This window comes from Salvelinus namaycush, chromosome 35, assembly GCF_016432855.1.
Source record: "Salvelinus namaycush isolate Seneca chromosome 35, SaNama_1.0, whole genome shotgun sequence".
NCBI classification, from domain to species: domain Eukaryota; kingdom Metazoa; phylum Chordata; class Actinopteri; order Salmoniformes; family Salmonidae; genus Salvelinus; species Salvelinus namaycush.
In genome coordinates, this window is record NC_052341.1 from 11,798,414 (window position 1) to 11,813,673 (window position 15,260).

At 41.3% G+C, this 15,260-nt stretch overlaps 1 protein-coding gene across 1 annotated transcript in view; it reads left to right on the forward strand.

Annotated features, from left to right (window-relative positions):
* The first annotated feature begins 253 nt into the window (after positions 1 to 253).
* LOC120029400 (neurexin-1a-like) overlaps positions 254 to 15,260 on the forward strand; it is a 46,950-nt gene continuing 31,943 nt past the window's right edge. Inside the window, exon 1 of the mRNA XM_038974621.1 lies at positions 254 to 1,465. Within this exon, the coding sequence (XP_038830549.1) occupies positions 751 to 1,465 (715 nt within the window). The 5' untranslated portion in view covers positions 254 to 750. The remainder of the gene's footprint in view (positions 1,466 to 15,260) is intronic.

Consider the following 15,260-nt stretch of genomic DNA (forward strand, 5'->3'; position numbering starts at 1 on the left):
TATGACAAATTGATAGACAAAATGATTCTAAAACAAAATGAACTGTCCGTTCTTATTTTGCTTTTCTTTTTACAGATCGTCTTCTCATTATGTTGTAAGCTTTTTGGATCAGAGACTGGCCTTGGGAAAAAAAGAAAAGCTCCATGCGATAATCAATCAAACAATAACAATCGTTCTGTTTGGCGGAGGATGCAGGGTGAGAAGCCAAAAGCAATGACTCTGGATGCCCGCCACTTCTCGCTGGTGTGAATAGGATGGTTATTGACGCCGTTTCAACAGCAGTAGAACCGACTGGTGCGCTCTAGCTGCCTGGCACCGAAAATAAGAAACATTCAAAAATCAAGAAAAATAAAAGGCCTGATGGAAATTGGATTCTGAATCACCATTGCCTGTTTTTGGAAGAAAATCTGGATTATAGAAAAAAACTAATAGAGAGACAGAAGATATTGACAGAATAAATAAAAATATATAGGACTGAGAAATTGGGATTTAGGCGTTACAGAAAGTGGTCCTATATTAAAATATGGTATTTTCTTCGGGAGACTAGTGTAGCTTGCTGGTAGGCTATGACAACAAAATAATTAATTTAGGTTTACAATGTGTCAGTTCACATACACAATTCTTAGTGGTAAGTCAGCGTATTACATCACATTTACCCCTAACTTCATCTAGCTTGATAAAAGACAATTCCGTCTGAAATCTGACTCAGCGGTATTGTAGCCTAGACCTAAAGAACAATTCGGTCACATCATGGTTCTTGCAATGCGGCATGGCGCCCATCTAATATGGGTAGGCCTTCTCTTGTGCTGTATGGTCGACATGGGGGCTACTATGGAGTTTACAGGCGCAGAGGGCCAGTGGGCCAGGTTTCCAATGTGGAATGCATGTTGTGAGAGTGAAATGAGCTTCAACATGAAAACTAAGAGTTCCCACGGGCTGTTAGTGTACTTCGATGACGAGGGATTCTGCGACTTTTTAGAACTCCTAATACACAACGGTAAACTCAGTCTTCGATTCTCCATCTTCTGCGCTGAGCCTGCAACGGTTCTAACCAACACAGCGGTCAATGACAGCCAGTGGCATGCTGTGACAATATGGAGAAACTTTAAAAACACAACGCTAATGGTGGACAATGAAGTGAAGTGGGTCGAAGTGAAGTCGAAAAGAAGGGATATGACTGTCTTCAGCCACTTGTTTCTTGGGGGAATACCACCGGAATTACGATCTGTGGCTTTAAGGTTAACATCAGCTGTGGTCAAGGACCATGTACCTTTTACCGGATGGATAACGGACATAAAGGTCAACAATACGGAATCGGCGCTTTTAAACAGCGCGGGGGTCATTAACGACCTCTGTGGTGCAGCAGCCAACATGTGTTTAAATGGAGGGGTCTGCAATGTCATTAACGATGAACCCACGTGCGACTGCTCGCAGACCGACTACCAGGGCAAAGACTGCAGCGAAGGTAAGATATCTGGATTCTCTTTTGGGCCGTTGTCTGTCTTACTAACAATATCCAACAGCTCCCCTTTATCTAAACAACAAGACGACATGATTATTTATCGTTTTCCATCATTTCAAGCGGTAATAGTAGTCCAACAGTTTACAGAAAATGCACATATTCTCTTCCTCTAGACCAGGATAGCCCAACAGGCCTGTAGGCCCGATAGGTCTTTAGGCCTTATCTAGTAGGCCAATTCAAGAATTTCAAGTAACCTACCCTCCAGTGCAAAATAGGTTAATCATTATACAACAATTTTTTAACATATGTTGTCATAGTTGTTTGTAAGGTTGTTAATGAGTGGTTGAGCTCCTGCAAGGGCTCATTAGCCCAACGTGCAGGTGTTCCTCATTCTCTAAGGTGTCTTGCCTTTACCTGGAAGAGGTCACCAGGGAATGGTTGACCTATGACGTTTCTTCATCTCCAATGGCTTTACCTCCTTCTGAAAGTTTCCAGTCATTAAAAACGATACGTATTTGGAAGAAGATGAAGGAAGTGATTTCCACATACACATGCAAAGAAAATATATGGAGCAACTACAATAGGCACATATGTGTAGAATATTTGCAGTAACTGTATGCAACAGGAGGCTGCTGAGGGGAGAATGGCTCATAATAATGGCTGGAACGGAGCAAATGGAATGACATCAAACACCTAGACACCATGTTTGATACCATTCCACCTATTCTGCTACTGCCATTCCCACAAGCCCGTCCTCCACAATTAAGGTGCCACCACTTCCTGTGCTGTATGCAGTATACTGTGTATTCCATAACATCATGTAGCCAAGACTAGAGGCCCTGCCACCTGTATTAATTAATTCCAACTCAATCTTGCTCTATCGATCTTTGATGAGTGGTTACAATAGCATCATCTAAGCATTCTAAATTAAGTATATTTAAGAAATGTGAAATACACCAGAAACCTTTTCTTGGTGACATTTTGCTTGATTTCAAGGTTAGCATTTCAGAGAAGATAGTGGACTTCTAACATTGCTCATGTGCTCTTATGGCTAGATCTTGGCCTATAGATGTTGGTGCAATGTTGGACCATATTCTTCTGTGATTTGAAGGCAGATGTTGGAAATGTGAATCTTTTCAATGATCCCATTTGAGAAGGTGTTACTGTTTGGACATGCTCTGTCTATTTCCTATCATTGTTTGTCATTTCCTCGTTTCATTGCTAATGGCTTTGTTGATGAAGTAAAGACAACATTATCTCTTGGTTACATCCCAAATGGCACCCTATTCCTTCCATAGCGCACTACTTTTAACCAGGGCCCATAGGGACTGACACTTCTGTATTCCCCTGCAGTGAGACACCTGCTACTTCATGCCACATTAGTTATATTCTTCTCTTCAATTATTCTCAGAGCAGACACTGTATTCCATTGGTGGTACTTATTATGTGGGCTTGAACATAAATATGAAACTGACTCCTGGAGGAGTGTAGCCTAAGAGGAATATTAGCCCTGACGAGAGCAGCCTCTCACAGGGTGGAAATACAAATAGGAACCATCATTTAGGGGCTCCTTTGGTTCAGGGGCACAGGGGCGGCAGGTAGCCTAGTGGTTAGAGCATTGGGCCAGTAACTGAAAGGTTGCTGAATCGAGTCCCTGAGCTGACAAGGTAAAAATCTGTTTTCTGCCCCTGAACAAGGCAGTTAACCCACTGTTCCCCGGTAGGCCGTCATTGTAAATAAGAATTTATTTTTAACTGACTTGCCTAGTTAAATGAAGGTTAAATGTTTTTTTTTTTTAATACTGCTGATGCTCCCATTATGATATAGACAATTTCGTACATTTGATTGTATTGTGCATGTAACTCCTTAGTAGCCAACATGGTCTCATTTAGAATATGTCTGGAATAGCAGTCACAGGATGGGAACCCAAACAGTAACCTTCTCTCAGACGCAACTTTGGAAGACTCCTCTATTGGTTTTGGGAGATGGTTTATGCTGATACTCCCATGATGGTGTATTCTACAGTAGAACGTTGTAACGGTCGTCTTGTGGTGAATGAGCGGACCAAGGCGCAGCGGTTGATGAAGACATAATGAATATTTATTAACAGAACGACGAAACACGAAAACTCCTAAACAAACTACAAAACAAATAAACGACGTAGACTGACCTAAAACATGAGAACTTACAAATACACGAAGAACGCACGAACAGGTACAGACTACAAACAAACGCTACAGTCCCGTGTGGTACGAACATACATACAGACACGGAAGACAATCACCCACCAACAAACAGTGAGAACAGCCTACCTAAATATGGTTCTCAATCAGAGGAAACGTCAAACACCTGCCTCTAATTGAGAACCATATCAGGCAACACATTAAACCCAACATAGAAACACAATACATAGAATGCCCACCCCAACTCACGCCCTGACCAACTAAACACATACAAAAACAAGAGAAAACAGGTCAGGAACGTGACAAACGTTTCATATACAGTGGGGAGAACAAGTATTTGATACACTGCCGATTTTGCAGGTTTTCCTACTTACAAAGCATGTAGAGGTCTGTAATTTTTATCATAGGAACAATTCAACTGTGAGAGACGGAATCTAAAACAAAAACCCAGAAATTCACATTGTATGATTTTTAAGTAATTAATTTGCATTTTATTGCATGACATAAGTATTTGATCACCTACCAACCAGTAAGAATTCCGGCTCTCACAGACCTGTTAGTTTTTCTTTAAGAAGCCCTCCTGTTCTCCACTCATTACCTATATTAACTGCACCTGTTTGAACTCGTTACCTGTATAAAAGACACCTGTCCACACACTCAAACAGACTCCAACCTCTCCACAATGGCCAAGACCAGAGAGCTGTGTAAGGACATCAGGGATAAAAGTGTAGACCTGCATAAGGCTGGGATGGGCTACAGGACAATAGGCAAGCAGCTTGGTGAGAAGGCAACAACTGTTGGCGCAATTATTAGAAAATGGAAGAAGTTCAAGATGATGGTCAATCACCCTCGGTCTGGGGCTCCATGCAAGATCTCACCTCGTGGGGCATCAATGATCATGAGGAAGGTGAGGGATCAGCCCAGAACTACACGGCAGGACCTGGTCAATGACCTGAAGAGAGCTGGGACCACAGTCTCAAAGAAAACCATTAGTAACACACTACGCCGTCATGGATTAAAATCCTGCAGCGCACGCAAGGTCCCCCTGCTCAAGCCAGCGCATGTCCAGGCCCGTCTGAAGTTTGCCAATGACCATCTGGATGATCCAGAGGAGGAATGGGAGAAGGTCATGTGGTCTGATGAGACAAAAATATAGCTTTTTGGTCTAAACTCCACTCGCCGTGTTTGGAGGAAGAAGAAGGATGAGTACAACCCCAAGAACACCCTCCCAACTGGGAAGCATGGAGGTGGAAACATCATTCTTTGGGGATGCTTTTCTGCAAAGGGGACAGGACGACTGCACCGTATTGAGGGGAGGATGGGTGGGGCCATGTATCGCGAGATCTTGGCCAACAACCTCCTTCCCTCAGTAAGAGCATTGAAGATGGGTCGTGGCTGGGTCTTCCAGCATGACAACGACCCGAAACACACAGCCAGGGCAACTAAGGAGTGGTTCCGTAAGACGCATCTCAAGGTCCTGGAGTGGCCTAGCCAGTCTCCAGACCTGAACCCAATAGAAAATCTTTGGAGGGAGCTGAAAGTCCGTATTGCCCAGCGACAGCCCCGAAACCTGAAGGATCTGGAGAAGGTCTGTATGGAGGAGTGGGCCAAAATCCCTGCTGCAGTGTGTGCAAACCTGGTCAAGAACTACAGGAAACGTATGATCTCTGTAATTGCAAACAAAGGTTTCTGTACCAAATATTAAGTTCTGCTTTTTTGATGTATCAAATACTTATGTCATGCAATAAAATGCAAATGAATTACTTAAAAATCATACAATGTGATTTTCTGGATTTTTGTTTTAGATTCCGTCTCTCACAGTTGAAGTGTACCTATGATAAGAATTACAGACCTCTACATGCTTTGTAAGTAGGAAAACCTGCAAAATCTGCAGTGTATCAAATACTTGTTCTCCCCACTGTATATACATATATACATTGAATGACAGATGATGAATGACTAAAATGACCTACAAATCCATGTTACCTTAACACCTCACTGTGTTTTCCATACCATTGTGTGTGTGTGTGTGTGTGTCCCTCTATGCTTTGGTGTGTAAAGACACTGCCTCACTAGGCTTGACTACAGTATTCTGCAATTGCTCTATTGTTCATGCATGTGCAGAACACAGTGAGGTACTGTGCCGTGTGTGGTATGCCTGGTGTGTGTGTGTGTGTGTGTGTGCCCGGCCTCCTGCATGTCAGATGTCGGGAGAATAATAATCCTGGTGAGGAGAGAGGAAGACAGAGTGAGAATACAGTGAGAACGGATCATGGCTGCCACTGTCCTGAGAGGAACCATCTTCCTTTCTCCATTTCTCCCTCTGCTGAGTACGAACATATAGACACCAGGCAGCTATTCTTTCTTGAGCTATCCAAATGTCATGATGTACCGTCAGAGGTATGAAACCATAGAAATAGAATATGGGAGAATCTCAATTACAAATTCCTCCCGTCCTCTCTCCTCTCTCCTTGCCTCCTTCTCAAAACCAATTGGATGAGAAAGCCAGAGGTCCCTCTCCCCTGACGTTCTCCTCCAATGGGTTTTGAGAAGGAGGAGTCAAGCCACGGTGTCAAAAACACTTCGAAATTTGACGTTTGAAGAAACGTGGATAAACGTTCGAATCTGAAGTCAAATTGGTAAAACCATGAGATCTTGTTGGTTAAATGATTTAATAGACCAAAAGAAAAGAGTTCCAAACTTCTCTGCCAATATAACAACTCGTTTTCCATATTCTCCTCCCCACTCAGACCACTTCCAGAATTCCTAGAAATATTCTTGCTCAAGAAATTGTTATTTACTAAGAAGCTATTTTTGTTTCTTTTTGACAATTTTAATTTGATTTGATATTGAGAGAAAAATGGCTGCTTTGGGCCTAAAGGAACTCAACCAGGCAGCCAATCTGAAAGGGCCAATGCAGCTGTTATTATGTTAGTATCAAATCCTTTCTTTGTAACAATTAAGTACCATACTTTTATTGTTTTCAATTAAAATAGTTTTAAAAAAATGCTTCTTAGCAAAGAGACATTTCTCAAAGTAGAATTTTGCTAGGGCTGTCTGGGAGTGGTCTGAGTGAGGAGGGGAACACTGAAAACAGCTGTTATTGGCAGAGACGTTTGGAACTCTATTTCTTATTGGTCTATTAACCAATTTACCGCCTGGTGATGTCACCATGGAAGGCCAAAACTCCATTCCACCACGACAGGCGGAAATTTCAGGCAGTCTTTTTAAACAGCTCTTACACTAAAAGGACGTTATCATATTTTTCACAATTTCACAGTATAATTCCAACCTCATAGTGTGGAAATATATATAAAACAAAGGAAATCGTGTTTTTGACTGCACACAGACTCAGCTGTCTTTGGTAGATCTGAGGGATTTATGATTCATGATCTAAACTAATCCTGATTTTGATGGTGGGATGGACGCTGGTAGTACGATGGAGTGGATGATGGTGGTATTGAGGAGCAAGATTGAAGCTCAACCCAAATCTTGGTTTGCTGTCTCTTTGGGGCCATAAACTTTAGGTTTTCGTAAGATTGGGTACACTTATAATTTTGGTTAGCTACCTCATTGATAGGATGTGATATACTATAGGCAGAAACTGTACTTCATTATATTGAAATCCATAAGGATAGCACATGGCCATAATACTGACTGTCTGAAAAAAATACACAGCTTTCACGGCTTTTTGGGATCGTGCACAAACCATTGACCTTTCATAGGAGAAAAGACTGATAATTTGCCATGCCATATTAACATAATGCAATGTCATATTAGCATAATGCAATCTGTTTTAAGGTTGCCTACAACATGTTGTGCCACAATGAAATCTTTCCTCTGCAGTTATTCATTCTGGCAGACAGTATGCTGTGGTTTGGGCTTTCTTTCTGAAGTAGCACAGCAGCTTGTCCACGTGGTAACCCAATTCTGTCCAACCTAGGTGTGGTGACGTACTTCCCTACAGTGAAGAGAGGAGTTGGAGACAGTAAAGGGGAGAGGAGAGGGGAGGGAAAGAGGATCAAGAAAAGGGAGGATAGGAGAGGGGGAACAGAAAAAATAAGTGGGGCGGGGTTTGGGAAAGAGAGAAGGAAGAAGGAGGCGGGTGGAGTAGCTGTCTGTGTCTATATTTAGTCCATGTGACTTTGGCAAAAAAGTAGTTGGCTATCAACAACTTGTCAAGACAAATAATGCTGTAAAAATACTCTAATTAACAAAGATGTATGTGGTAAACAAGGTGTTAAAAGGCCAAACAATTATCAAGATGATGATGGTGGCAGGCAGTGTATATGCTAACATGACATTTAGAGCTACAGTATATGTGTGAAAATACTACACATAAAAAATGTGTGTAAACGTAATTTACTTTTATCCTCCATACATTACTGTCATGTACAGTATATACACTACCATTCAAAAGTTTGGGGTCGCTTAGAAATTTCCTTGTTTTCCATGAAAATATACATGAAATGAGGAGCAAAATGAATAGGAAATGTAGTCAAGACTAGAGGTCGACCGATTATGATTTTTCAACGCCGATACCGATACCGTTTGTTGGTGGACCAAAAAAGCCGATACCGATTAATCGGCCGATATTTAATGACAATTACAACAATACTGAATGAACACTTATTTTAACTTAATATAATACATCAATAAAATCAATTTAGCCTCAAATAAATAATGAAACATGTTCAATTTGGTTTAAATAATGCAAAACAAAGTGTTGGAGAAGAAAGTAAAAGTGCAGTATGTGCCATGTAAGAAAGCTAACGTTTAAGTTCCTTGCTCAGAACATGAGAACATATGAAAGCTGGTGGTTCCTTTTAACATGAGTCTTCAATATTCCCAGGTAAGAAGTTTTAGGTTGTAGTTATTATAGTATTTATAGGACTATTTCTCCCTATACCATTTGTATTTCCTTAACCATTGACTATTGGATGTTCTTATAGGCACTTCAGTATTGTCAGTGTAACAGTATAGCTTCCGTCCCTCTGCTCGCTCCCAGCTGGGCTCGAACCAGGAACACAACGACAACAGCCACCCTCGAAGCAGCGTTACCCATCGCTCCACAAAAGCCGCGGCCCTTGCAGAGCAATGGGAACAACCACTCCAAGTCTCAGAGCGAGTGACGTTTGAAACGCTATTAGCGCGCACCCCGCTAACTAGCTAGCCATTTCACATCAGTTACACCAGCCTCATCTCAGGAGTTGATAGGCTTGAAATCATAAACAGCAGAGCTGCTGGCAAAACGCACTAAAGTGCTGTTTGAATGAATGCTTATGAGCCTGCTGGTGCCTACCATCGCTCAGTCAGACTGCTCTATCAAATCATAGACTTAATTATAACATAATAACACACAGAAATACGAGCCTTAGGTCATTAATATTGTCGAATCCGGAAACTATCATCTCGAAAACAAGACGTTTATTCTTTCAGTGAAATACGGAACCGTTCCGTATTTTATCTAAGGGATTGCATCCATAAATCTAAATATTCCTGTTACATTGCACAACCTTCAATGTTATGTCATAATTACGTAACATTCTGGCAAATTAGGCGGCCCAAACTGTTGCATATACACTGACTCTGCGTGCAATGAATGCAAGAAAAGTGACACAATTTCACCTGGTTAATATTGCCTGCTAACCTGGATTTCTTTTAGCTAAATATGCAGGTTTAAAAATATATACTTATGTGTATTGATTTTAAGAAAGGCATTGATGTTTATGGTTAGGTACTCATTGGAGCAACGATACGCACCGCATCGATAATATGCAACGCAGGACACGCTAGATAAACTAGTAATATCATCAACCATGTGTAGTTAACTAGTGATTATGATTGATTGATTGTTTTATATAAGATAAGTTTAATGCTAGCTAGCAACTTACCTTGGCTTACTGCATTCGCGTAACAGTCAGGCTCCTCGTTGAGTGCAATGTAATCAGGTGGTTAGAGCGTTGGACTAGTTAACTGTAAGGTTGGAAGATTGAATTCCCCGAGCTGACAAGGTAAAAATCTGTCGTTCTTCCCCTGAACGAGGCAGATAACCCACCGTTCCTAGGCCGTCATTGAAAATAAGAATGTGTTCTTAACTGACTTGCCTAGTTAAATAAAGATTAAATAAAGATGTAAAAAAATAATATATATATATTTTTTTAAATCGGCCAAATCGGTGTCCAAAAATACCGATTTCCGATTGCTATGAAAACTTGATATCGGCCCTAATTAATCCGGCATTCCGATTAATCGGTCGACCTCTAGTCAAGACATTGACAAGGTTATAAATAATGATTTCTAATTGAAATAATAATTGTGTCCTTCAAACTTTGCCATGTTCAAAGAATCCTCAATTTGCAGCAATTACAGCCTTGCAGACCTTTGGCATTCTAGTTGTCAATTTGTTGAGGTAATCTGAAGAGATTTCACCCCATGTTTCCCGAAGCACCTCCCACAAGTTGGATTGGCTTGATATGCCCTTCTTACGTACCAAAAGGTCAAGCTTCTCCCACAACAGCTTAATAGGTTTGAGATCCGGTGACTGTGCTGGCCACTCCATTATAGACAGAATACCAGCTGACTGCTTCTTCCCTAAATAGTTATTGCATAGTTTGGAGCTGTGCTTTGTGTCATTGTCCTGTTGTAGGAGGAAATTGGCTTCAATTAAGCACTGTCCACAGGGTATGGCATGGCGTTGTAAAATGGAGTGACTGCCTTCCTTCTTCAAGATCCCTTTTACCCTGTACAAATCTCCCACTTTACCACCACCAAAGCACCCCCAGATCATCACATTGCCGCCACCATGCTTGACAGATGGCGTCAAGCACTCCTCTAGCATCTTTTCATTTTTTCTACGTCTCACGAATGTTCTTCTTTGTGATCCGAACAGCTCAAACTTACTGTCCATAACACTTTTTTCCAATCTTCCTCTGTCCATTGTCTGTGTTATTTTGCCCATCTTAATATTTTCTTTTCATTGGCATGAGATATAGATTTTTCTTTGCAACTCTGCCTAGAAGGCCAGCATCCCGGAGTCACCTCTTCACTGTTGATGTTGAGACTGGTGTTTTGCGGGTACTATTTAATGAAGCTGCCAGTTGAGGACTTGTGAGATGTCTGTTTCTCAAACTAGACACTCTAATGGACTTGTCCTCTTGCTCAGTTGTGCACCGGGGCCTCCCACTCCTCTTTCTATTCTGGTTAGAGCCAGTTTGCGCTGTTCTGTGAAGGGAGTAACAGCGTTGTAAGAGATCTTCAGTTTCTCGCATGGAATAGCCTTAATTTTTCAGAACAATAATAGACTCACGAGTTTCAGAAGAAAGTTCTTTGTGTCTGGCCATTTTGAGCTTGTAATCGAACCCACAAATGCTGATGCTCCAGATACTCAACTAGTCTAAAGAAGGCCAGTTTTATTGCTTCTTTTAATCAGCACAACAATTTTCAGCTGTGCTAACATAATTGCAAAAGGGTTTTCTAATGATCAATTAGCCTTTTAAAATGATAAACTTGGATTAGCTAACACAACGTGCCATTGGAACACAGGAGTGATGGTTGCTGATAATGGGCCTCTTTACGGCTATGTAGATATTCCATTAATAATCAGCCGTTTCCAGCTACAATAGTCATTTGCAACATTAACAATGTCTACACTTTATTTCTGATCAACTTGATGTTATTTTAATGGACAAAAATGTTGCTTTTCTTTCAAAAACAAGGACATTTCTAAGTGACCCCAAACTTTTGAACGATAGTGTATATTTTATATAGCCTTTATATAGCCTTTATTTAACTAGACCTCTTTCACGAGAGAGACCTAATGCATCAATGCATTATAAGGAAATAGAGGAAGTATATAATTTAGGTCAAAATATTTACATCACAGTAAACATTTCATATTTCATATCAATCAATTGTTTAGAAAGGAAATGATACAAATGTAGTACTGATGAAGTGGGTGAAATCCTAGACCTAGACCATGCTTCTCTCTCTCTCTCTCCCGCTCTCTGTCTCTCTCTCCACTGTTCTCAACAGTCAACAAGCAATCACAGTAAAAGCCTGTTGTAATATTCACAGCAGGGTAGAGATCTTCACGGATCCACCTGTACCCGACTACCCGAAACCCGATCCGGGACCGGAGAAGGTCTGGATCTAGAATTCTAAATAATGTCACAGGTCTGGGTCGGATCTGATATGACTGTCACAGGGCTTGTATATGTGTAATTTTAACTGACTTGTCCAGAAGGGGCCGTACATATCCGAACGCTACAGTTGTAATAGGCTCCCGAGTGGCGCAGCGGTCTAATGCACTGCATCTCAGTGCTAGAGGCGTCACTACGGCACACAATTGGCCCAGCATCGTCCAGGTTTGGCCGGTGTAGGCCGTCATTGTAAATAAGAATTTGTTCGTAACTGACTTGCCAAGTTAAATAAAGGTAAAATAAAAAGTATAGAGAGAAAATGTTATAATTTATGCTGCTGCTCTTGCTTTACACAAGAGTGGAGCATGTTGTTGTTGTTGGCCAATCATAAGTCATCAAAGTGGCAGTAGGCTACAGTCATAGAGCCTCAGTGTGTGGCAAAAGTTAGGAGATATTTAATCAATGGTTAATGAAATTAAAATGACTGAATTAAAAGTTAGAGGAGAAGGATAGGCTACAACGACCAAGAGCCGACAGGTAGTCTGCTACTTAATATTCTGAATGGTTGTTGTTATTTGTAACTGTAGAATGAGAAAGCGCATGCACTGAAGCCTCAATTAACCTAGCTAGCTAACGTTAGCTGGCTTAACGTAATCGTATTTGATGAGAAATAAGCGAGTCGGCTTGGTTGGTTGCTGTTTTTCGTCTTCCCATCCGTCCATCCTGCTCCCTGTGTCATTCACTCACAGTATGGCCTATCCCCCGCCTGCCAGAGCCCCGCCTCTCTCCCTCCTTTCACGCTTTATCTGCTCCGGTTAATAAAGTAGCTGAAAAATATATTTTCTGCTGCCTCCCTCACTCGGACCAGGTCTATATGAAACAACACCTCTGCAATAAAATTAAAATGTGTCACGCCATCCATGATGTCAGCTATAAAGAATCTGGAAAAGGCATATAAAAAAATAAATAATAATCTAACAATACACAACATACACATACCAGCAGCATACAAATACACAGAGACATCAATGACATCACAACTGCCCAGATCCACCTGCTCACACCCCCATCTCCAGCGCCCGCATCACTCTCTGCCACATGTCCTCAAACTGCACCATTTTGTTTCTCTCCGTCGCCCACACACTTTCAACATTTAGATAATAAAGCATTTGACCTTTCAATTGTGTTAACGATAGAGGATTGGTTGATATCCAGTTTTTTCAAACGGATTTACGAGAAAGTATCCTACAACCCATCGGGTATCTCACAGCACCCTCATATGCCGTGTCTTGAAATATGCAGACAGACAGATTAACAGGAAATTTACATAGTAATACTTCTGACATCCAACTTTCTAACTCCACCCATAACTTTTGGACCTTATAGCATTCCCAGAAGGCATGGATTATTATGTAATTGACAGTTTTACACTTACTAGAAAAAGTGTGATGACAACCCAAGCTAGGCTCTTGTACATCAACTAATACCATCATTAGGCTGTCATTGTCTCTGTTTCATAACATGACACAGATTGGGGGGAAGGAGGTGTGTGTGTGTGTGTGTGTTAAAACCAGTTAAATGTAACTAAATGTAATTGAAAATGTAATCTACGTAATCCCCAAAAGTTATTATTTATCATGACAGGGCCATAAACAATAACTAGTAATGCTGCATACTCCAAGAAAGATTAACATCTCACCGTTCTGGTAAAAATAGTTATAAATTGTTGAGGTGCAGTCACTTTGAGGATACAAGTACACAGTACAAATATGATAGAATATGCTATATTTGATATGATGTATTTCCTAGTTTACAAATATAGTATAATCAAATTACAAATTTAAAAATGACTAAGATTTCAACTTCCTTCTAACTATAAAACACATATTTGTATATTTAGTGTTAGAGAAAATGTGCATATTTTCTAAAGGTCTATCTTGATCAAAACGTCTGCCCCCATCGCTGTGAACGTCACACAGAGCTCTAGCTTGGCTTCCTGGACTCGGTAGGAACTCGCCTTTCGTCTCATATTAATGTTGTCCATCTATGACAAACAGAAAGTGTTTTTGTTTAAAATCTATGAATTATTATACAATCTCTGAATGTGCTACAGTGATGAAAACACTTTATCCTGCTGCGCTACAATGTAAGGAATGCAGGCATGTGCTTTGTCAGTGGCTGTGATGTGGAGTTCAGCCAGGAGTTGATGGACAATAAGGAAGAGCGAATGAAATGCTAGTAGGTACATCCCAGCTTCAAGTGGTTTCAGATTTAACATCCTACAGCACACAGGCTAATATTTTATTTGTCACATACACATGGTTAGCAGATGTTAATGCGAGTGTAGCGAAATGCTTGTGCTTCTAGTTCCGACAATGCAGTAATAACCAACAAGTAATCTAACCTAACAATTCCACAACTACTACCTTATACACACAAGTGTAAAGGGATAAAGAATATGTACATAAAGATATATGAATGAGTGATGGTACAGAACGGCATAGGCAAGATGCAGTAGATGGTATAGAGTACAGTATATACATATGAGATGAGTAATGTAGGGTATGTAAACATAAAGTGGCATAGTTTAAAGTGGCTAGTGATACATGTATTACATAAAGATGGCAAGATGCAGTAGATGATATAGAGTACAGTATATACATATACATATGAGATGAGTAATGTAGGGTATGTAAACATTATATTAAGTGGCATTGTTTAAAGTGGCTAGTGGTACATTTTTACATAATTTCCATCAATTCCCATTATTAAAGTGGCTGGAGTTGAGTCAGTATGTTGGCAGCGGCCGCTAAATGTTAGTGGTGGCTGTTTAACAGTCTGATGGCCTTGAGATAGAAGCTGTTTTTCAGTCTCTCGGTCCCTGCTTTGATGCACCTGTACTGACCTCGCCTTCTGGATGATAGCGGGGTGAACAGGCAGTGGCTTGGGTGGTTGTTGTCCTTGATGATCTTTATGGCCTTCCTGTGACATCGGGTGGTGTAGGTGTCCTGGAGGGCAGGTAGTTTGCCCCCGGTGATGCGTTGTGCAGACCTCACTACCCTCTGGAGAGCCTTACGGTTGTGGGCGGAGCAGTTGCCGTACCAGGCGGTGATACAGCCCGACAGGATGCTCTCGATTGTGCATCTGTAGAAGTTTGTGAGTGCTTTTGGTGACAAGCCGAATTTCTTCAGCCTCCTGAGGTTGAAGAGGCGCTGCTGCGCCTTCTTCACAACGCTGTCTGTGTGGGTGGACCAATTCAGTTTGTCCGTGATGTGTACACCGAGGAACTTAAAACTTTCCACCTTCTCCACTACTGACCCGTCGATGTGGATAGGGGGGTGCTCCCTCTGCTGTTTCCTGAAGTCCACAATCATCTCCTTTGTTTTGTTGACGTTGAGTTATTTTCCTGACACCACACTCCGAGGGCCCTCACCTCCTCCCTGTAGGCCGTCTCGTCGTTGTTGGTAATCAAGC